Genomic DNA, 24,178 nt, shown 5'->3' on the forward strand with positions numbered 1-24,178 from the left:
AATTTAAGGCTATGTCCCCTCGTGCTAGCCACCCCCATCCGCGGGAGAAGGCTCTCGCTGTCCACCCTATCTAACCCTCTGATCATTTTGTATGCCTCTATTAAGTCACCTCTTAACCTTCTTCTCTCTAACGAAAACAACCTCAAGTCCATCAGCCTTTCCTCATAAGATTTTCCCTCCATACCAGGCAACATCCTAACTATAAAGTTCAGGGTGGGAGATATAAGAGGGATGTCCGAGGTAGGTTCTTTACTCAGAGAGTGGTTAGGATGTGGAATGGACTGCCTGCTGTGATAATGGAGTCGGACACTTTAGGAACTTTCAAGCGGTTATTGGATGGGCACATGGAGCACACCAGAATGACAGGGAGTGGGATAGCTTGATCTTGGTTTTGGACAAGGCTCGGCACAACTTTGAGGGCCGAAGGGCCTGTTCTGCGCTGTACTGTTCAACGTTCTATGTTCCATGTTCTCTTTGTCAAGATTGGATTTGCTTTTCCTGTCCCTCATGGAGCATAATTACACGATAAGGTTCACATTTGTATCCCCCACCCCCACGCTCAATTTTCCTTCACCAGAATCTGCTGGATTGGTGCAAGTCACTACCTTCCAGATAGACCACATTTGGAATTTCACACTCACCATTACTAGTCACCTGGGAAAGCTCCTTTTTGAAATTTGCATCAATCGTCTTCATTTCACTGAATATCTGTGAAACTAAAATGGAAGCAAGATTTGTTCCAGAACATTAGTCGAGATTGGATTCGCCTCCCCTGTCCCTCATGGAGCAAAATCACACGATAAGGTTCACATTTGTATCCCCCACCCCCACGCTCAATTTCCCTTCACCCTGGATTGGTACAAGTCACCACCTTCCAGATAGACCACATTGGAAAATAATAATCTTTTATTAGTGTCACAAGTAGGCTGACATTAACACTGCAATGAAGTTACTGTGAAAATTCCCCAGTCGTCGCAATCCGGCTCCTGTTCGGGTACACAGAGGGAGAATTCCGAATGCCCAATTCACCAAACAAGCACAGCTTTCGGGACTTATGGGAGGAAACCGGAGCACCCGGAGGAAACCCACGCAGGCGCGGGGAGAACGAGCAGACTCCACAGACAGTGACCCAAGCCGCGAATCGAACCCAGGTCCCCGGTGCTGTGAAGCAACAGTGATAAACACCGTGCTATCATGCCGCCACACAGCAAGGCTGGGAAAAGCACCCAATTTCCCAAACTTCCACTCCAACAATTAGGAGAGAAAATCTGTTGCTGAAGGGGTTTGGGCTAATGGATGTTACCTAAGGGTTGAAGAAGGGTTGAAGTGGTGACCTGCAGGGTTGATGTGGGTCCACTTTCATTCTTAATTTATACAGAATCACAGGATCGCACAGTGCAGGAGAGGTCCTATGGCCCATCGAGTCTGCACCGACATGTAAAAAACACTTGACCCACCTACTTAATCCCATTTATCAGCACTTAGCCCATAGCCTTGAATGTAATGGTGTGCCAAGCACTTATCCAGGTACTTTTTAAAGGATATGAAAAAATGAAAAATGAAAATCGCTTATTGTCACGAGTAGGCTTCACTGAAGTTACTATGAAAAGCCCCTAGTCGCCACATTCCGGCGCCTGTCCGGTGAGGCTGGTACGGGAATCGAACCGTGCTGCTGGCCTGCTTGGTCTGCTTTAAAAGCCAACGATTTAGCCCAGTGAGCTAAACCAGCCCCTGAGGCAACCCGCCTCTACCACCCTCCCAGGCAGTGCATTTTACCTTCTAGGTAAAAACGTTTTTCCTCGGGGCGGCACTGAGGTGCAGTGGTTAGCACTGATGCCTCACAGCACTGAGGAACCGGGTTCGAATCCCGGCTCTGGGTCACTGTCAGTGTAGAGTTTGCCCATTCTCCCCGTGTCTGCGTGGGTCTCACGCCCACAACCCAAAGATGTGCAGGCTAGGTGGATTGGCCACGCTAAATTGTCCCTTTATTGGAAAAAAAATCATTGGGTACTCTAAATTTATTCCAAAAAAAAAGTTTTTCCTCACGTTCTCACTAAACCTCCTGCCCCTCATCTCAAACTTATGCCCCCTCCCAAAGTCACCACCATGAGAGATGCCAGTCTTCAATTCACTCCATGTAATATTAGAAAACAGCTGAATGTAGACGATATAACAAAGGAAATAGGCATTGACAATATAGCAAGTGTATAGCTGAAGACTTGTTCTCCAGAACTTGCAAGGCATCTAGCCAGTCTCTTTCAGTGCAGCTAAAACACTGACATATATGCATCAACGTCCTATTCTAAAGAGCTAAGTCTCCATGTGTCTGTGTGGGTTTCCTCCGGGTGCTCCGGTTTCCTTCCACAAGTCCCAAACGCGTGCTTGTCCTTTAGCGAAGGAAATCTGCCATCCTTACCCGGTCTGGCCTACATGTGACTCCAGACCCACAGCAAAAATGGTTGATTCTTCGGTGCCTTCTGGATTGGTTGTGGGGTTGTGGGCGTGAGACCCACGCAGACACAGGGAGAATGAACAAACTCTACACTGACAGTGACCCAGAGCCGGGATTCGAACCCGGTTCCTCAGTGCTGTGAGGCATCAGTGCTAACCACTGCACCTCAGTGCCGCCCCGAGTAAAAACGTTTTTACCCAGAAGGTAAATTGAAGGTGAATTGAACATTCCGAATTCTCCCTCAGTTTACCAGAACAGTGCTAATGCAAGCCTACTTGTAACAATAATAAAGATTATTAAAAATAAATCCAATTAGGTCAAGTGCCACCTTGCAGATCATCAGCAAAATGATGGAAAGTGTCAACAACAGTGTTATCAAACATCATTTGCTGACTAATGTGGTGCATGTAATATATGTATGTATGATAATTCACACTGTCTTTGTAAGCGCAGTAGCGCTATCCTACCACTAGGGGGAGTAGCTCTGGGAGTACTCAGGAACTTGTACTGGGCTCCACCCTTGGCTCCGCCCATGACTCTTCCCCCTAGTGCAGCTGTATAAATACCCTTGTCCAGAGTCAGCCTGAGTTCACTAAGAGTTCATCAACGGGTAACAGGCTGGCTCTGAAGTAAGTCGATTAAATTGATGGAACCATCAACTAATAACCTGACCACTTCAGCTCAAGCTTCATCAAGAACACTCAGCTCCAGGTGATGACCTTAGTCCCAATGGACACATTTTTAAAAAAAATCATTCACGAGATGTGGGTATCGCTGGCTGGGCCAGCGTGTATTGTTTATCCCTAATTGTGAAATGAAATGAAATGAAAATGAAAATCGCTTATTGTCACGAGTCGGCTTCAATGAAGTTACTGTGAAAAGCCCCTAGTCACCACATTCCGGCACCTGTCTGGGGAGGCTGATACGGGAATCGAACCGTGCTGTTGGCCTGCTTGGTCTGCTTTAAAAGCCAGCGATTTAGCCCAGTGAGTTAAATCAGCCCCTTGTCTTGAAACTGAGGCCATTGCCCATGAATTGACACCAATCCAGAAGGCACCGAAGAGTCAACCATATTTGCTGTGGGTCTGGAGTCACATGTAGGCCAGACCCGGTAAGGACGGCAGATTTCCTCCCCTAAAGGACATGGGTGAACCAGATGGGTTTTTACGACAATCGAGAAGAAATGGTTTCATGATCATCATTGGACTTTTAATACTTTATTTTTATTGAATTCAAATTTCACCATCTGTGGTGGTGGGATTTGAACTGGGGTGCCCGGAGCCTTATCCTGGGTCTGGATTTCTATCTCAGTGACATAATGCTGAATTCCAGAACTGAGGTCACTGAGTGACTGATTTTGACTTCAAGACAGAGTGTGGCACCAAGAGATCTGAAAAGAAGAACTTTCCCAGCAGCTGGAGTCAAATCAAGAGATCCAGCATATTGCTGCTGGAGTACATTAGCATATTGTTAAGGCCCAACTATCTCCAGTTGCTTCAATAATTACCGCCTTCATCATAAGATCAGAAGTGATGTTTGCTGATGGTGGCATGGTGTTGTGGACAGGAGGGAGTTCAATTTAAAAGAGCCTTGATTTCTCCCCTCGCCACCCATCCAACAGAAAAGTGCCTTTGGTTTTTGATTTCCCTCTCAACAGTAATGGCTTATTTTCCCAACACTCTCAGTTCTAGCACAATGTTATTATATTAATAAGAACATAAGAACTAGGAGCAGGGGTAGGCCATCTGGCCCCTCAAGCCTGCTCCGCCATTCAATGAGATCATGGCTGACCTTCTGTGGACTCAGCTCCACTTTCCGGCCCGAACACCATAACCTTTAATCCCTTTATTCTTCAATAAACTATCTATCTTTATCTTAAAAACATTTAATGAAGGAGCCTCAACTGCTTCACTGGGCAAGGAATTCCATAGATTCACAACCCTTTGGGTGAAGAAGTTCCTCCGAAGCTCAGTCCTAAATCTACTTCCCCTTATTTTGAGGCTATGCCCCCTAGTTCTGCTTTCACCCGCCAGTGGAAACAACCTGCCCGCATCTATCCTATCTATTCCCTTCATAATTTTAAATGTTTCTCATCCTTCTAAATTCCAATGAGTACAGTCCCAATCTACTCAATCTCTCCTCGTAATCCAACCCCTTCAGCTCCGGGAATAACCTTGTGAATCTCCTCTGCACAGCCTCTAGCGTCCTTTCTCAGGTAAGTGTCATGTAAGAGTACCTTTAAGAAATGGATGTTTCAGCAATGTACCTTTAAGAAATGGAGTAGCTCACATGACTGAAGTGATGTCAGAGGTCAGATAGCTGAGTTGAGCTCACTTCTGCTTTTTTCGGGCTTTTGGTTTCAGTTTTGAGAAAAAGAGCTTGGGTGTGTCTGTGTTTGCAGTGAGCTGGATCTGCTGTGATCTCTGCCAGGAAAGAATATCTCTGAATCATTTGGGTGATTTAAACTCGTAATAGGAATGTCTTTAACCTGATGTGTTTCTGTTTAAAGGTGTTAAGTCTTTGGAGGTTTGAAGGAACATTTTGAGGGATTATTTAGTGTTGTATTATTTTGGGGGTTATCTTTGAAATAAGGGGTGTTAAGGGATCCAATGTTTATTTTAAAAGGTTAAGTTGAATTCATAGAATAAACATTGTTTTGTGTTTAAAAACCCACGTGTCCATAATTGGAATACCACACCTGGAGACCAAGCCGTGTGCTACAAAAGCAACAATACATTAAAGGGAGAGATTGGTTGAACTCCATGATACATTTCGGGGTTCTGAAACTGCCACTCCCAGAACAATTGGGGGCTCGTCCGGGATAAAAGTCTGTCTATTGGATTGGCTTTTGTGAGCTTAAAGACAGTGAAGGGTTGTTGCTTTTCCGGTGTGGTATTTTAGTTTAAGTGTATTTTGGATAATGGCACTTTCAGAGGCTCAGAAGTTTTTGGGGATGGTGAATGTCACACACAGTACCTGACGGACAGAGACTAAAAGCAGACTGTTAGATTTGGCAAAAACATTGCAGTTAACATTACCTGCCAAAATGCGAAAAGTTGAGGTAATTATGGGGGTGGTTAAGCATTTAAAGGTGCCTGAGATAGTGCCTGACTCATTGGAAATGGCAAAAATCCAGTTGCAAATTAAACAAATGGAACATGAGAAAGAATTAAAGTGGCTTGAATATGAAAGAGAGAGAGAAAAAGGAAAAAGGAAAGAGAGAGAGAGTGAGAGAGAGAGAGAGAAAGGAAAAGGAAAAGGAGAGAGAAGAAAGGAGAAAAGAAAGAATAGCTCTAGCAAAACAAAAAGAAAAAGAAAGGGAGATACAGATCAGGGAAAAAGATAAAGAGAGGGTGTTTGAACTTCAGAAACTGGCCATAAAACATGAAAGTCAATTAAAACTGGCAGACATTAAGGGAAACTTTTAGTTGGATGATAGTGATGAGGATAGTGAGAAGGAGCGTCAGTGTCGAAGGCTTGGTGGGAATCTATTTAACTATGTCCAAGCATTGCTAAAGTTTGACGAGAAGGAAGTGGAAGCCTTTTTCATTTCATTTGAGAAGGTAGCTAAACAAATGAAATGGCCACAGGACATGTGGGTGTTACTGCTTCAAACGAAGCTCGTAAGTAGAGCTTGTGAAATGTTTGCATCACTACCGGAGGAGGTATCTAGGACGTACGAAGAGGTGAAGAAATCGATCTTAAGTGCATATGAGCTAGTGCCTGAAGCTTACAGACAAAGGTTTAGAAATTTAAGGAAAGAATTTGGTCAAACATACATGGAGTTTGAAAGGCTCAAACAGAGTAATTTTGAAAGGTAGATAAGGGCTTTGAAAATAGATCAAACGTGTGAAGCTTTCAGAGAAATTATACTTTTGGAGGAGTTTAAAAATTCAATTCCTGATGTAATGAGAACTCATGCGGAAGAACAGAGGGTTAAAACTGCGAGGTAGCAGCAGAAATGGCAGATGATTATGAATTAGTTCATAAATCAAAGATTGGTTTCCAACATCAGTTTCAGCCTGTGAGGGATAGAAACTGGAGACATGAGAAATACTCAAGTGGTCAAGGTAAAGGTGATCTGATGGGAGACAATAAAGAGAATGTACCTCAGATTTTTTAAAAATCCAGGAGGGTAGAAAAGAAATGAAAAGTTTCAAATGTTTTCACTGTAATAAACTAGGCCATGTAAAGTCACAGTGTTGGTGGTTGAAGAAACGCACTGGGATAGCTGATTTGGTAAAACAGGATAAAGACAGTGGGATTTGTTCGAGTGGTAAAGGAAAGCCCAAGGGAAGTGAAGGATGTGCAAACGATTGTACAGCATCTTCAAGAAGTAATTGTTAAGGAGGTGCCAGATGTCTTTAAAGAATTAACTTGTGTGGGTAAAGTTTACTCATGTGTATCAGGAGGAGCAGGTAAAGAAGTCACAATTTTAAGAGATACAGGGGCTAGTCAATCTTTAATGGTAAGAGAGAGACAGACCGGCATTGGGGGGGGAGGAGGAGGAGAGAGACAGACCGGCATTTGGGGTGGGGGGGGGGAGGAGGAGGAGAGAGACAGACCCGGCATTGGGGGGTTTGCGGCGTTGAGTTGAGAGGAGGGGGGGGGTTTGCGGCGTGGCGTTGAGTTGAGAGGAGGGGGGGGGGGTTTGCGGCGTTGAGTTGAGAGGGGGGGGGGGTTTGCGGCATTGAGTTGAGAGGGGGGGTTTTGCGGCATTGAGTTGAGGGGGGGTTGCGGTGTTGAGTTGAGAGAGGGGGGGGCGGCGTTGGAGGGGGGGCGGTGTTGGAGGGGGGTAGGGGTGGTAAAGGGGGTAGGGGTGGTGAGGGGGGTTGGGGTAGGGGCAGCGGCATGCAGAGGAGGGGGGCGACGGATGCCCGGGGCCAATGCACCGTCGCCGCCCTCTGCACGCAGCTGCCCCTACCTCAACCCCCTTCCCTCACCACCCCTACCCCCTTCACCACCCCTACCCCCCTCCAACGCCGCATCCCCCCCCCCCACTAACGGAGGAAAGAAGGGGGGGAGGAGGAAGGAAAGGGGAGGAGGAAGGAAGGGGGGAGGAGGAAGGAAGGGGGGAGGAGGAAGGAAGGGGGGGGAGGAGGAAGGAAGGGGGGGAGGAGGAGAGAGGGGGGGTGTGTGGGTACCGGCCTTCAGAGGGAGGGGGGGGTGTGGGTACCGGCCTTCAGAGGGAGGGGGACGGGGTGTGGGTACCGGCGTTGAGGGAGGGGTCCCGGCATTGAGAAGGGGGGACCCGGCGTTGAGAGGCGGGGGGGTTGCAGCGATGAGGGGGGGTTGCAGCGTTGAGGGTGGGGGGTTGCGGCATTGCGAGAGATGGGGGGGCGGCGTTGGAGTGGGGTAGGGGTGGTGGGGAGAGGGGTAGGGGTGGTGGGGAGGGGGTAGGGGTGGTGGGGAGGGGGGTAGGGGTGGTGGGGAGGGGGGTAGGGGCATTGGAGGGAGGTAGGGGTGGTGAGGGGGGGTGGTTGGGGTAGGGGGCAGCGGCGTGCAGAGGGGGGGGCAACGGTGCGTTGGCCCCGGGCATCCGTCGCCCCCCCTCTCTGCACGCCGCTGCCCCCAAACCCCCCCCGATGCCGCAACCCCCCCCCGATGCCGCAACCCCCCCGATGCCGCAACCCCCCCGATGCCGCAACCCCCCCCGATGCCGCAACCCCCCCCCGATGCCGCAACCCCCCCCCGATGCCTGCCAACCATCTACACGGCACAAGTCAGGTGTGTAAGGGAATATTCGCCACTTGCCTGGATGAGTGCAGCTTCACCAACGCACAATTCGCTCAACACCATCCAGGACAAAGCAGCCCCGCTTGATTGATCCCCCTTCCACAAACATTCAAGCAACACGAGCTCCAGGAGAGGCATCATGCTCACTGGAAGCAGGACAGAGGGTTCAAGCCAAGGGACGCTGTACACATCCGGGACTTGGGGGGGGGGGGGGGGGGGGGGCGGGACCCAGTGAGACAGGACCAGCCTCTTATGCAGTTAAAACCAGAGAAAAAGCTGTGAAATGAAAATCGCTGATTGTCACAAGTAGGCTTCAAATGAAATTACTGTGAAAAGCTCCTAGTCGCCACATTCCGGCACCTGTTCGGGGAGGCTGGTACGCGAAGGCTGTGTGCAAAGATGTGGACCATCTTAAAGGCAGGGAGCCTACACCAGAGACAGCCCTGGCAGAAGAATAAGTTCCTCGTCCCTCATTCCCATCATCCATGAGGCATATGCAGAAAGTAAGGAGGCATGGGACAGTGGGAAATTTGGGCAGTTGGATAACGAACTAGCTAACCAATAGAAGTCAGAGAGTGGTGGTGGATGGCAAATACTCAGCCTAGAGCCCAGTTACCAGTGGCGTACCGCAGGGATCAGTTCTGGGTCCTCTGCTGTTTGTGATTTTCATTAATGACTTGGATGAGGGAGTTGAAGGGTGGGTCAGTAAATTTGCAGATGATACGAAGATTGGTGGAGTTGTGGATAGTGAGGAGGGCTGTTGTCGGCTTCAAAGAGACATAGATAGGATGCAGAGGTGGGCTGAGAAGTGGCAGATGGAGTTTAACCCTGACAAGTGTGAGGTTGTCCATTTTGGAAGGACAAATATGAATGCGGAATACAGGGTTAACGGTAGGGTTCTTGGCAATGTGGAGGAGCAGAGAGATCTTGGGGTCTATGTTCATAGATCTTTGAAAGTTGCCACTCAAGTGGATAGAGCTGTGAAGAAGGCCTATGGTGTGCTAGCGTTCATTAGCAGAGGGATTGAACTTAAGAGCCATGAGGTGATGATGCAGCTGTACAAAACCTTGGTCAGGCCACATTTGGAGTTCTGTGTGCAGTTCTGGTCGCCTCATTTTAGGAAGGATGTGGAAGCTTTGGAAAAGGTGCAAAGGAGATTTACCAGGATGTTGCCTGGAATGGAGAGTAGGTCTCACGAGGAAAGGTTGAGGGTGCTAGGCCTTTTCTCATTAGAACGGAGAAGGATGAGGGGTGACTTGATAGAGGTTTATAAGATGATCAGGGGAATAGATAGAGTAGACAGTCAGAGACTTTTTCCCCGGGTGGAACAAACCATTACAAGGGGACATAAATTTAAGGTTAATGGTGGAAGATATAGGGGGGATGTCAGAGGTAGGTTCTTACCCAGAGAGTAGTGGGGGCACGGAATGCACTGCCTGTGGAAGTAGTTGAGTCAGAAACATTAGGGACCTACAAGCGGCTATTGGATAGGTACATGGATTACGGTAGAATAATGGAGTGTAGATTAATTTGTTCTTAAGGGCAGCAGGGTAGCATTGTGGATAGCACAATTGCTTTACAGCTCCAGGGTCCTGTGTCCGATTCCGGCTTGGGTCACTGTCTGTGCGGAGTCTGCACATCCTCCCCGTGTGTGTGTGTCTGTGGGTTTCCTCCAGGTGCTCTTGTTTCCTCTCACAGTCCAAAGATTTGCAGGTTAGGTGGATTGGTCATGATAAATTTCCCTTAATGTCCAAAATTGCCCTTAGTGTTGGGTGCAGTTACTGGGTTATGGTGATAGGGTGGAGGTGTTGACCTTGGGTAGGGTGCTCTATCCAAGAGCCGGTGCAGACTCGATGGGCCGAATGGCCTCCTTCTGCACTGTAAATTCTATGATAATCTATGATTAATCTAGGACAAAGGTTCGGCACAACATCGTGGGCCGAAGGGCCTGTTCTGTGCTGTATTCTTCTATATTCTGTGTTCTATGAAACTCAATCCAATAAAAGCTAACACACTGTACGCCTTCTTAACAACGATATCAACCTGGGTGGCAACTTTCAGGGATCTATGCACATGGACACCGAGATCTCTCTGCTCATCCACACTATGAAGAAACTTACCATTAGCCCAGTACTCTGTATTCCTGTTACTCCTTCCAAAATGAATCACCTCACACATTTCTGCATTAAACTCCATTTGCCACTTCTCAGCCCAGCTCTGCAGCTTATCTATGTCCCTCTGTATCCTATAACATCCTTCTGCACTGTCCACAACTCCACCGACTTTAGTGTCATCTGCAAATTTACTCACCCATCCTTCTGCGTCCTCCTCCAGGTCATTTATAAAAATGACAAACAGCAGTGGCCCCAAAACAGATCCTTGTGGTACACCACTAGTAACTGAACTCCAGGCTGAACATTTCCCAATTTCCTCTAAATCCACTAAGTAAGTTTGAAGTATTCAAGATGGTTGCAGGTTGAGTGCCGAGAGAACCAACAAACCATCTTCAAAACTCGAGAACTCTGAATTGAAGACACAAAGATCTAGATAATAATAATATAATAATGTCAGTTTTGAATTTCACACTCACCATTACTAGTCACCTGGGAAAGCTCCTTTTTGAAATTTGCGTCAATCGTCTTCATTTCATTGTACATCTGTGAAACTAAAATGGAACCAAGATTTGTTCCAGAACATTCCGACTATTGATTGGAACCTCTATAGGTCGAACAGTCGTATGGGGCAATTTTTGTACAGTGTGTGCAGGAGGGACACGATATGTGGATAGGCCGACAAGAGGTGGGGCCACATTGGATTTGGTACAGGGTAATGAACCGGGCCAAGTGTTAGATTTGTTTGTGGGAGAGCACTTGGAGATTGTGACCACAATTCGGTATCTTTCACTATTGCAATGTATCACAATTGCAATGGAGAAGGATAGGGCCATAAGGCAGGGCAAGGTTTATAATTGGGGGAGGGGTAATTATGATGCGATTAGGCAAGAAATAGGGAGCATAAGATGGGGACAGAAACTGTCAGGGAAAGGCACAATTGAAAAGTTGAGCTTGTTCAAGGAACAAATACTGTGTGTCTTTGATAGGTATGTCCCTGTCAGGCAGGGAGGAAATGGCCGTGTGAGGGAACCATGGTTCACAAAAGAAGTTGAATGTCTTGTCAAGAGGAAAAAGGAAGCATATGTAAGGATGAGAAAACAAGGTTCAGTTGGGTCGCTTGAGGGTTACAACGTAGCAAGGATGATCTGAAAAAAGGGCTTAGGAGAGCTAGGAGGGGGCATGAGAAGTTATTGGCGGGTCGGATCAAGGAAAACCCCAAGGCATTTTACTCTTATGTGAGAAATAAAAGAATGACCAGGGTGAGGTTAGGGCCGGTCAACGACAGTAGTCGTAAATTGTGCATGGAGTCAGGAGAAATAGGAGAGGCGTTGAATGAATACTTTTCTTCAGTGTTCACCAAGGAGAGGGGCCATGTTTTTGAGGATGAGAGTGTGATACAGGCGGGTAGGCTGGAGGAGATAGATGTTCGCACTATAGGAAGGATGTGGAAGCATTGGAAAGGGTGCAAAGGAGATTTACCAGGATGCTGCCTGGTTTGGAGGATAGGCCTTATGAGGAAAGGTTGAGGGAGGTCGGGCTTTTCTCTTTGGAGCAGAGGAGGATGAGAGACGACTTAATAGAGGTTTATAAGATGATGAGGGGGATAGATCAGAGACTATTTCCTCAGGTGGATGAAGCTGTTACAAGGGGGCATAACTATAAAGTTCGGGGTGGGAGATATAGGAGGGATGTCGAGGTAGGTTCTTTACTCAGAGAGTGGTTAGGTTGTGGAATGGACTGCCTGCTGTGATAATGGAGTCGGACACTTTAGGAACTTTCAAGCGGTTATTGGATAGGCACATGGAGCACACCAGAATGACAGGGAGTGGGATAGCTTGATCTTGGTTTCGGACAAGGCTCGGCACAACTTTGAGGGCCGAAGGGCCTGTTCTGCGCTGTACTGTTCAACGTTCTATGTTCCATGTTCTCTTTGTCAAGATTGGATTTGCTTTTCCTGTCCCTCATGGAGCATAATTACACGATAAGGTTCACATTTGTATCCCCCACCCCCACGCTCAATTTCCCTTCACCAGAATCTGCTGGATTGGTGCAAGTCACTACCTTCCAGATAGACCACATTGGAAAATAATAATATAATAATGTCGTTGGAATTTCACACTCACCATTACTAGTCACCTGGGAAAGCTCCTTTTTGAAATTTGCGTCAATCGTCTTCATTTCACTGAATATCTGTGAAACTAAAATGGAAGCAAGATTTGTTCCAGAACATTAGTGGAGATTGGATTTGCCTCCCCTGTCCCTCATGGAGCAAAATCACACGATAAGGTTCACATTTGTATCCCCCACCCCCACGCTCAATTTCCCTTCACCCTGGATTGGTACAAGTCACCACCTTCCAGATAGACCACATTGGAAAATAATAATCTTTTATCAGTGTCACAAGTAGGCTGACATTAACACTGCAATGAAGTTACTGTGAAAATCCCCCAGTCATCGCAATCCGGCTCCTGTTCGGGTACACAGAGGGAGAATTCAGAATGCCTAATTCACCAAACAAGCGCAGCTTTCGGGACTTATGGGAGGAAACCGGAGCACCCGGAGGAAACCCACGCAGGCGCGGGGAGAACGAGCAGACTCCACAGACAGTGACCCAAGCCGCGAATCGAACCCAGGTCCCCGGTGCTGTGAAGCAACAGTGATAAACACCGTGCTATCATGCCGCCACACAGCAAGGCTGGGAAAAGCACCCAATTTCCCAAACTTCCACTCCAACAATTAGGAGAGAAAATCTGTTGCTGAAGGGGTTTGGGCTAATGGATGTTACCTAAGGGTTGAAGAAGGGTTGAAGTGGTGACCTGCAGAGTAGATGTGGGTCCACTTTCATTCTTAATTTATACAGAATCACAGGATCGCACAGTGCAGGAGAGGTCCGATGGCCCATCGAGTCTGCACCGACATGCAAAAAACACTTGACCCACCTACTTAATCCCATTTATCAGCACTTGGCCCATAGCCTTGAATGTAATGGTGTGCCAAGCACTTATCCAGGTACTTTTTAAAGGATATGAAAAAATGAAAAATGAAAATCGCTTATTGTCACGAGTAGGCTTCACTGAAGTTACTATGAAAAGCCCCTAGTCGCCACATTCCGGCGCCTGTCCGGGGAGGCTGGTACGGGAATCGAACCGTGCTGCTGGCCTGCTTGGTCTGCTTTAAAAGCCAACGATTTAGCCCAGTGAGCTAAACCAGCCCCTGAGGCAACCCGCCTCTACCACCCTCCCAGGCAGTGCATTTTACCTTCTAGGTAAAAACGTTTTTACTCGGGGCGGCACTGAGGTGCAGTGGTTAGCACTGATGCCTCACAGCACTGAGGAACCGGGTTCGAATCCCGGCTCTGGGTCACTGTCAGTGTAGAGTTTGCCCATTCTCCCCGTGTCTGCGTGGGTCTCATGCCCACAACCCAAAGATGTGCAGGCTAGGTGGATTGGCCACGCTAAACTGTCCCTTTATTGGAAAAAAATCATTGGGTACTCTGAATTTATTCAAAAAAAAAAGTTTTTCCTCACGTTCTCACTAAACCTCTTGCCCCTCGTCTCAAACTTATGCCCCCTCCCAAAGTCACCACCATGACAGATGCCAGTCTTCAATTCACTCCATGTAATATTAGAAAACAGCTGAATGTAGACGATATAACAAAGGAAATAGGCATTGACAATATAGCAAGTGTATAGCTGAAGACTTGTTCTCCAGAACTTGCAAGGCATCTAGCCAGTCTCTTTCAGTGCAGCTAAAACACTGGCATATATGCATCAACGTCCTATTCTAAAGAGCTAAGTCTCCATGTGTCTGTGTGGGTTTCCTCCGGGTGCTCCGGTTTCCTTCCACAAGTCCCAAACGCGTGCTTGTCCTTTAGCGAAGAAAATCTGCCATCCTTACCCGGCCTGGCCTTCATGTGACTCCAGACCCACAGCAAATATGGTTGACTCTTCGGTGCCTTCTGGATTGGTTGTGGGGTTGTGAGCATGAGACCCACGCAGACACAGGGAGAATGAGCAAACTCTACACTGACAGTGACCCAGAGCCGGGATTCGAACCCGGTTCCTCAGTGCTGTGAGGCATCAGTGCTAACCACTGCACCTCAGTGCCGCCCCGAGTAAAAACGTTTTTACCCAGAAAGTAAATTGAAGGTGAATTGAACATTCCGAATTCTCCCTCAGTTTACCAGAACAGTGCTTAATGCAAGCCTACTTGTAACAATAATAAAGATTATTAAAAATAAATCCAATTAGGTCAAGTGCCACCTTGCAGATCATCAGCAAAATGATGCAAAGTGTCAACAACAGTGTTATCAAACATCATTTGCTGACTAATGTGGTGCATGTAATATATGTATGTATGATAATTCACACTGTCTTTGTAAGCGCAGTAGCGCTATCCTACCACTAGGGGGAGTAGCTCTGGGAGTACTCAGGAACTTGTACTGGGCTCCACCCTTGGCTCCGCCCATGACTCCTCCCCCTAGTGCAGCTGTATAAATACCCTTGTCCAGAGTCAGCCTGAGTTCACTAAGAGTTCATCAACGGGTAACAGGCTGGCTCTGAAGTAAGTCGATTAAATTGATGGAACCATCAACTAATAACCTGACCACTTCAGCTCAAGCTTCATCAAGAACACTCAGCTCCAGATGATGACCTTAGTCCCAATGGACACATTATTTTTTTAAATCATTCACGAGATGTGGGTATCGCTGGCTGGGCCAGCGTGTATTGTTTATCCCTAATTGTCTTGAAACTCAGGCCACTGCCCATGAATTGACACCAATCCAGAAGGCACCGAAGAGTCAACCATATTTGCTGTGGGTCTGGAGTCACATGTAGGCCAGACCCGGTAAGGACGGCAGATTTCCTCCCCTAAAGGACATGGGTGAACCAGATGGGTTTTTACGACAATCGAGAAGAAATGGTTTCATGATCATCATTGGACTTTTCATACTTTATTTTTATTGAATTCAAATTTCACCATCTGTGGTGGTGGGATTTGAACTGGGGTGCCCGGAGCCTTATCCTGGGTCTGGATTTCTACCTCAGTGACATAATGCTGAATTCCAGAACTGAGGTCACTGAGTGACTGATTTTGACTTCAAGACAGAGTGTGGCACCAAGATATCTGAAAAGAAGAACTTTTCCAGCAGCTGGAGTCAAATCAAGAGATCCAGCATATTGCTGCTGGAGTACATTAGCATATTGTTAAGGCCCAACTATCTCCAGTTGCTTCAATAATTACCGCCTTCATCATAAGATCAGAAGTGATGTTTGCTGATGGTGGCATGGTGTTGTGGACAGGAGGGAGTTCAATTTAAAAGAGCCTTGATTTCTCCCCTCGCCATCCATCCAACAGAAAAGTGCCTTTGGTTTTTGATTTCCCTCTCAACAGTAATGGCTTATTTTCCCAACACTCTCAGTTCTAGCACAATGTTATTATATTAATAAGAACATAAGAACTAGGAGCAGGAGTAGGCCATCTAGCCCCTCGAGCCTGCTCCGCCATTCAATGAGATCATGGCTGACCTTCTGTGGACTCAGCTCCACTTTCTGGCCCGAACACCATAACCTTTAATCCATTTATTCTTCAAAAAACTATCTATCTTTATCTTAAAAACATTTAATGAAGGAGCCTCAACTGCTTCACTGGGCAAGGAATTCCATAGATTCACAACCCTTTGGGTGAAGAAGTTCCTCCGAAGCTCAGTCCTAAATCTACTTCCCCTTATTTTGAGGCTATGCCCCCTAGTTCTGCTGTCACCCGCCAGTGGAAACAACCAGCCCGCATCTATCCTATCTATTCCCTTCATAATTTTAAACGTTCCTCGTCCTTCTAAATTCCAATGAGTACAGTCCCAATCTACTCAATCTCTCCTCGTAATCCAACCCCTTCAGCTCCGGGATTAACCTTGTGAATCTCCTCTGCACACCCTCTAGCGCCAATACGTCCTTTCTCAGGTAAGTGTCATGTAAGAGTACCTTTAAGAAATGGATGTTTCAGCAATGTACCTTGAAGAAATGGAGCAGCTCATATGACTGAAGTGATGTCAGAGGTCAGATAGCTGAGTTGAGCTCACTTCTGCTTTTTTCGGGCTTTTGGTTTCAGTTTTGAGAAAAAGAGCTTGGGTGTGTCTGTGTTTGCAGTGAGCTGGATCTGCTGTGATCTCTGCCAGGAAAGAATATCTCTGAATCATTTGGGTGATTTAAACTCGTAATAGGAATGTCTTTAACCTGATGTGTTTCTGTTTAAAGGTGTTAAGTCTTTGGAGGTTTGAAGAAACATTTTGAGGGATTATTTAGTGTTGTATTATTTTTGGGGTTATCTTTGAAATAAGGGGTGTTAAGGGATCCAATGTTTATTTAAAAAGGTTAAGTTGAATTCATAGAATAAGCATTATTTTGTGTTTAAAAACCCACGTGTCCGTAATTGTAATACCACACCTGGAGACCAAGCCGTGTGCTACAAAAGCAACAATACATTAAAGGGGGAGGTTTGTTGAACTCCATGATACATTTCGGGGTTCTGAAACTGCCACTCCCAGAACAATTGGGGGCTCGTCCGGGATCAAAGTCGATCTATTGGATTGGCTTTTGTGAGCTTAAAGACAGTGAAGGGTTGTTGCTTTTCCGGTGTGGTATTTTAATTTAAGCGTATTGTGGATAATGGCACTTTCAGAGGCTCAGAAGTTTTTGGGGATGGAGAATGTCACACACAGTACCTTATGGACAGAGACGAAACGCAGACTGTTAGATTTGGCAAAAACATTGCAGTTAACATTACCTGCCAAAATGCGAAAAGATGAGGTAATTATGGGGGTGGTTAAGCATTTAAAGGTGCCTGAGATAGAGTCTGACTCATTGGAAATGGCAAAACTCCAGTTGCAAATTAAACAAATGGAACATGAGAAAGAATTAAAGTGGCTTGAATATGAAAGAGAGAGAGAAAAAGGAAAAAGGAAAGAGAGAGAGAGTGAGAGAGAGAGAGAAAGGAAAAGGAAAAGGAGAGAGAAGAAAGGAGAAAAGAAAGAATAGCTCTAGCAAAACAAAAAGAAAAAGAAAGGGAGATACAGATCAGGGAAAAAGATAAAGAGAGGGTGTTTGAACTTCAGAAACTGGCCATAAAACATGAAAGTCAATTAAAACTGGCAGACATTAAGGGAAACGTACAGTTGAATGACAGTGATGAGGATAGTGAGAAGGAGCGTCAGTGTCGAAGGCTTGGTGGGAATCTATTTAACTATGTCCAAGCATTGCTAAAGTTTGACGAGAAGGAAGTGGAAGCCTTTTTCATTTCATTTGAGAAGGTAGCTAAACAAATGAAATGGCCACAGGACATGTGGGTGTTACTGCTTCAAACGAAGCTCGTAAGTAGAGCTTGTGAAATGTTTGCATCACTACCGGAGGAGGTATCTGGGACGTACGAAGAGGTGAAGAAATCGATCTTAAGTGCATATGAGCTAGTGCCTGAAGCTTACAGACAAAGGTTTAGAAATTTAAGGAAAGAATTTGGTCAAACATACATGGAGTTTGAAAGGCTCAAACAGAGTAATTTTGAAAGGTAGATAAGGGCTTCAAAAATAGATCAAACGTGTGAAGCTTTCAGAGAAATTATACTTTTGGAGGAGTTTAAAAATTCAATTCCTAATGTAGTGAGAACTGATGTGGAAGAACAGAGGGTTAAAACTGCGAGGTAGCAGCAGAAATGGCAGATGATTATGAATTAGTTCATAAATCAAAGATTGGTTTCCAACATCAGTTTCAGCCTGTGAGGGATAGAAACTGGAGACATGAGAAATACTCAAGTGGTAAAGGTAAAGGTGATCTGATGGGAAACAATAAAGAGAATGTACCTCAGATTTTAAAAAAATCCAGGAGGGTAGAAAAGAAATGAAAAGTTTCAAATGTTTTCACTGTAATAAAGTAGGCCATGTAAAGTCACAGTGTTGATGATTGAAGAAAAGCACTGGGATAGCTGATTTGGTAAAACAGGATAAAGACAGTGGGATTTGTTCAAGTGGTAAAGGAAAGCCCAAGGGAAGTGAAGGAGGTGCAAACGATTGTACAGCCTCTTCAAGAAGTAATTGTTAAGGAGGTGCCAGATGTCTTTAAAGAATTAACTTGTGTGGGTAAAGTTTACTCATGTGTATCAGGAGGAGCAGGTAAAGAAGTCACAATTTTAAGAGATACAGGGGCTAGTCAATCTTTAATGGTAAGAGATGAGCAATTATGTAGTTTGGGAAGAATGTTGGCAGAAAAGGAGGTGATATGTGGAATTCAGGGTGAGAGGAGTAGTGTTCCATTATATAAGGTAAGGTTGGAAGAGGAATCTGATAATATACTGTAAAAGTGATGTCTTGATGAGAAAATGGAGACCTTTACATATGCAGGTGGATGAAAAGTGGGCAGAAGTTCATCAATAGTATTGCCGGTAGGGTATAGAAAGGAGGTGTTGCGAGTTGCACATGAGGTACCAGTGGGAGGTCATTTAGGAATCAGGAAAACTTAAGCTAAAATCCAGACACATTTTTATTGGCCTGGATGTAATTAAATTTTGTCAATCATGGCACACATGTCAAGTGATAGGGAAACCTCCAGCAGTGATAAAACCAGCGCCCTTAATACCCATTCCAGCATTTGAGGAACCTTTTAAGAGGGTCCTAATTGATTGTGTAGGACCACTTCCTAAAACAAAAAGTGGAATCAATATCTTTTGACGATAATGGATGTGTCTACTAGGTTTCCAGAGGCCATTCCAGTATGTAATATTACAGCTAAACGGATTGTGGAGGAGTTACTTAAATTCTTTACTAGATATGGACTATCCACAGAATGAGGCCGAATCAAAGTCCTATACAACTGTAACATGACCTGCCGACTCTTGTACTCAATACCCCGTCTGATGAAGGCAAGCATGCTGTATGCCTTCTTGACCACTCTATCGACCTGCGCAGCCACCTTCAGGGTACAATGAACCTGAACACCCAGATATCTCTGTACATCAATTTTCCCCAGGGCTTTTTCATTCACCATATAGTTCGCTCTTGAATTGGATCTTCCAAAATGCATCACCTCGCATTTGCCTGGATTGAACTCCATCTGCCATTTCTCTGCCCAACTCTCCAATCTATCTATATTCTTGTGGTAAACCACTGTTACACATGTATTAGGTGATGCAAGGTCTACAGGTTCGCCGGCAGCCCCTGCCTGCTGGCTCCGCCCAGTAGGAGGAGTATAAATATGCGTGTCCTCTATTCAGCAGCCATTTTGCCAGCTGCTGTGGGAGGCCACACATCTTACTGCAATAAAGCCACAGTTTTATCCAACCTTAGTCTTTGTACAATTGATCGTGCATCATTTTATTGCAGTAAGATTTTCTAAAAGATGGACCTCCGAATCAAACCAGATCGCCTGCAGCTGGATCTGCAATCAAGCGACGCCAAAAAGGACTTTAATCAGTGGCTAGCTTGCTTCGAGGCCTATATCAACTCAGCGACCACCCTTCCGACGGAGGCTCAGAAGATACGGGTCCTGCACAGAAGGTTGAGCTCCAGCGTGTTTCCGCTGATCCAGGACTGCGCAGACGCCAATGCGCTCCTCAAAGAAAACTGCGCACAGAGAATGAATACACTCTTCGCCAGGCATGTGCTCACCACTCACTGGTGAGTCCATTGAAGACTTCTGGCGGGCCCTAATCCCACTCGTCCGGGACTGTGACTGTCAGGCCGTTACGGCCACTGAACATTCCAACCTTCTTATGCGCGATGTGTTTGTAATGGGGATTGGGTCGGACCTCATCCGCCAAAACTGCAGACGGAGACTAAAAAGCTAGCACTCTTCATGAAGGTCGTCTCACGTAATGCTCAGGCAAACCCCTCCGGCCGCACAGCCCACCCCTCCTATCCCTCGTGGACCCCACAGATGGCTGCCCCAGCCGGGGCTTTACCCAGCCAGTACGCCTGCGCCACATGCCAACCTGCGCACCCCGGGGGTCCCCGATGTTACTTCTGCGGCCAGCAGAAGCACCCTCGCCAACGCTGTCCGGCCCGCACTGCCTGCATCAGAAGCAGAAGTTTTATTTTCACTCGGTATTGGAAACAATGTACTTTATGAGGAACCGTGGACTGGGAGGAGTGTGAGGGCATTGAACTTTGGACAAGACCTTTGTCTTCATTGTACAGTGTATGGGGTGGGTAGTTCGGTGTGGGTTTCGACAGGGGAGCGACGATGATCAGTGTGCATTTGTTTTCTTTGTTTGTTGTTTGTGGGACGATTGTGTGGGGGGGGGGAACTGGAGGGGCGAGGGGAAGTCAGAGGCATTGGGCGGGAGCCACCGTGTTAGTTGGGCGGGCTACTGGAGTGGGTGGGGTGGGGGGGGGTTGGGGAGGATGGGGTTGGTTCGTTGTTTGGTAATGGAGGGACGGGGTTGCTGACATGGGAATGGTTGGTGTGGCGCAGCTGGGAAGGGAGTGATGACGGACATCCGAGGGAGGGTCTGGAGGGCTGCCTTGTCGTGGGCCGGAAGCCGACTCAAAAAGGAATATGGCTGATCATCAGGGGAGGGGGGCAGGGAGCCCCTGACCAGGCTGGTCAGGGAATCCCTACAGTGCAGAAGGAGGTCATTTGGGCCCTGTTGTTGAAAATACAGAAAAATGTTTCATTTGAAACATGGAAGTCTGGCAATATCTGGTCTAAGAGAAACATGAGAGGATACAGGGAAAGATCCCATAAAGGGTTAATAGCAGCTGCAAAGGACGGGATTATAAAATGCAAATTCTTTCTCTCAAGCAGGATTATCAAACACACAGGATTCTTTTTTTAAGCTAAAATCAATGGCTCACACCTTCATTGAAAGTAACTATTTTAGGAAAGGGCTGATTTAGCTCATTGGGCTAAATCGCTGGCTTTTAAAGCAGACCAAGCAGGCCAGCAGCATGGTTCGATTCCCGTACCAGCCTCCCCGGAATGTGGCGACTAGGGGCTTTTCACAGTAACTTCATTGAAGCCTACTCGTGACAATAAGCGATTTTCATTTCATGTATCTGGAAAGGTATGGATGAGAGTTTCAATTGAATTAAGTGACGAATGTTTAAAGCAGGCAGGTCTTTCAAGTCATAACCAAGTGAAATTTTAGCATACAGCTAAAAGCAAAGGTTTCACACCTTCATTGAAATTAACTCTCTTAGTTAAACAGCTGGAAAGGAAGGATGATGTTCAGTTGAATTTGGTGTCAATTCTAAGTGTGAAATTCTACTAATACCAAGTAAATTAAAAGAAAATTGAAGAAAACCTGTCTATGAGAAACATAATTTAAAGTCAAAAATCAAAGGCAAAGTTATGAGCTGGGGACAATTGGAAAAATAATACTATACACATCACAGGCATTAAAAGAAACACCTATTGAAACCAAAGCATTTTGAATATCGCAAAGGAACTTTGAATATCACAAAGGATAATGTAATCAGATCTGAGAGGTGAGGTTATGCCCAAAATGAATAATTAGTTGTATTACAATGTTTAGATCAAAGATGCTTTTTAACAATCAAAGTGAAATAAGTTAATTTACAATAAGGTAATAAAAACTTAATAATTGTTAGAAAGAGAATATAAACCCAGGGAGCAGAAGCAGTTCAGAACTCAGAAAACTCAGAGAACTAGGAGAGAGGAGAGAGGAGAGAAGCATATTCAGCTCTCACAGCACGGCCATGGGAAAGACAAGGCAAGCAGCCGAGTTTAAACAGTTATACATCTAAGGAAGACTAGAATTTAAACAGGAGTCAGAGTCAGCTTAGAGATAGCTAGCAGAGTTAGCTCTTATAGCTCAGTACATGGGATCGACAAGACATAGCAACAGAGCTAACCAGCGAATACATCTAAAGAAGACCAGACTTTAAAGAAGATTGAGTGTCAAGGTGGGCCTGAAGGTCCCTACAACCAACCAGCAGGATCCAGAAGCAAAATCTTTTTACTTTTCTGTATAGAAAGTGTTTGCAGCTTTTAAAAGAAAAAACATAATACTAAAATAATTTAACTTAACCTGAAAAAGTGGTTATTCCTAAAGTCTACTTTACTTACTTAGCAATGCAGGACCCAGGACATCGATGCTACTAAGTGGTAAGTAGATAAAATCTTCGGTGAAGGTATGGGTTATACCGGGGGATAACTTGAAAATATAGTTTGACCTGAATAGCACCCACCGAAGCCTGCATCGGAGTCAGGGAGTGAGAATCCCTGTTCACCATTTAGAATGTCGGCCCTTTTTGGTATAGGGGGAATTCTAAGAGTAGTGGTGCGTGTTCAAAAACAGCCATCATGTTTGCACTGACGCACTGAAGGAGCACCCCACCTATGGTCAGGCCCCCACCCTATCCCTGTAACTCAGTAACCCCACCTATCCTTTTGGACTACGAAGGAGCAATTTTATCATGGCCAAACCACATAGCTGCTAATCTTTGGACTGTGGGAGGAAACCGGAGCATCCGGAGGAAACCCACGCAGACATGGGGAGAACGTGCAGACTCCGCACAGCCAGTTACCCAAGGCCAGAATTGAACCCGGGTCCCTGGCGCTGTGAGGCAGTAGTGCTAACCATTGTGCTGTCCATTGGTGCATTACTCCTGCATTATTAATGCATGTTCATTTATGTATATCTTTGAATTAACTTTGTGAACTGTCATTACCGGATACATAACGCCATGTTCCAAAGTTTTAAACAATTCGCAGAACTTACACAGTATAATTGCAGTTCCTAGAATCACCACCGACAGCAGGATGGAGAGACCCAGGAGAATGGGGATGACCAGAGGTGGACATTTTCCTCGGACAGGGTCTGCTGATCGGACACCTTGTTCTGTGAAGAGTACGAGAATGTTATCACTGAAAGGGGGAGAGGGACCCGTCTTGTTCAAAAGACTCAGAATCTTTCCGCATTTGCTGCTGGAGAGAAGGCAAGTGCTGCTGTCAACACTGGACATTTTTAAACTTTGCACGGTTGAACAACATTTTTTTGATTAAAAAACATTCCATAAGAGCGGCTTCAAGATCGAAACTGGACAGGAAACTGAAATGAGGCAAGTTATGGAGCGTTACAAAAAGAATATACTAAATATATTTTACTGATTTAATCTGCATCAGACAAGGAATAGAGACGATTGTTCATCATACGCCTCCCCCTAATCAATTCCTCAACATTTCACCGTTCTGCACCAGCATCTTTACTTCAAAATCCCCCTCACACATTTCAGTCAATAACATCATCAAATTGGTGGTCCCAGTTTTGTTTTCTCAGCCCTCTGTTTTATCTCACTGTTTATTATTAATTTCACCATTAGTTAAAGGGATGGTCACAGGGGGCTTTCTGCCCCCATTACATTCTCTCACTGTTTCGTCTAAAATCACTAATTCAAAAGTGGAATTTACCAACAAAACCTTTTCTCAACCAACGAGAAAGTAATTCAGCTGAATTTGAGTGAATTCCAGTGAATTAAGAAGGACTGAATAACTGCACAATAATGACTGGATCACTGGTGTGTACCTGACTCCACGTTTTCCTGATTTTTCCTGTCTCCTCTTGATCGATCGATATTTTCATATATATCATCCAGCTCCATGTTCTCTGCTGGATGAGCTTCTTGTCTTGAGAGGCAGCTGGAGAAAAGAAACTTTCTTCTCGCAGTTCAACTTCCTGCACATTTAACGCCTCTGAAAAGCCGCAAGCTATAGGATGATCAAGATAATTTAGCACTTCTGCTTTTTAAATAAAGAATAATTTTCTTCGAAAATTTTTTAAAAATTAAATTAGAGTACCCAATTCATTTTTTCCAATTCAGGGGCAATTTAGCATGGCCAATCCACCTAGCCTGCACATCATTGGGTTG

At 45.7% G+C, this 24,178-nt stretch overlaps 1 protein-coding gene across 1 annotated transcript in view; it reads right to left on the bottom strand.

The window, feature by feature from the left end:
• LOC119957250 (CD209 antigen-like protein C) overlaps positions 1–23,953 on the bottom strand; it is a 68,884-nt gene extending 44,931 nt beyond the window's left edge. Inside the window, exons 1-2 of the mRNA XM_038785096.1 lie at positions 23,836–23,953; positions 23,032–23,151 (exon numbers count right to left, since the gene is read on the bottom strand). Of these exons, the coding sequence (XP_038641024.1) occupies positions 23,032–23,151; positions 23,836–23,911 (196 nt within the window). The 5' untranslated portion in view covers positions 23,912–23,953. The remainder of the gene's footprint in view (positions 1–23,031; positions 23,152–23,835) is intronic.
• Positions 23,954–24,178: the final 225 nt, after the last annotated feature.

The sequence above is a fragment of the Scyliorhinus canicula genome, chromosome 25, assembly GCF_902713615.1.
Source record: "Scyliorhinus canicula chromosome 25, sScyCan1.1, whole genome shotgun sequence".
NCBI lineage: Eukaryota > Metazoa > Chordata > Chondrichthyes > Carcharhiniformes > Scyliorhinidae > Scyliorhinus > Scyliorhinus canicula.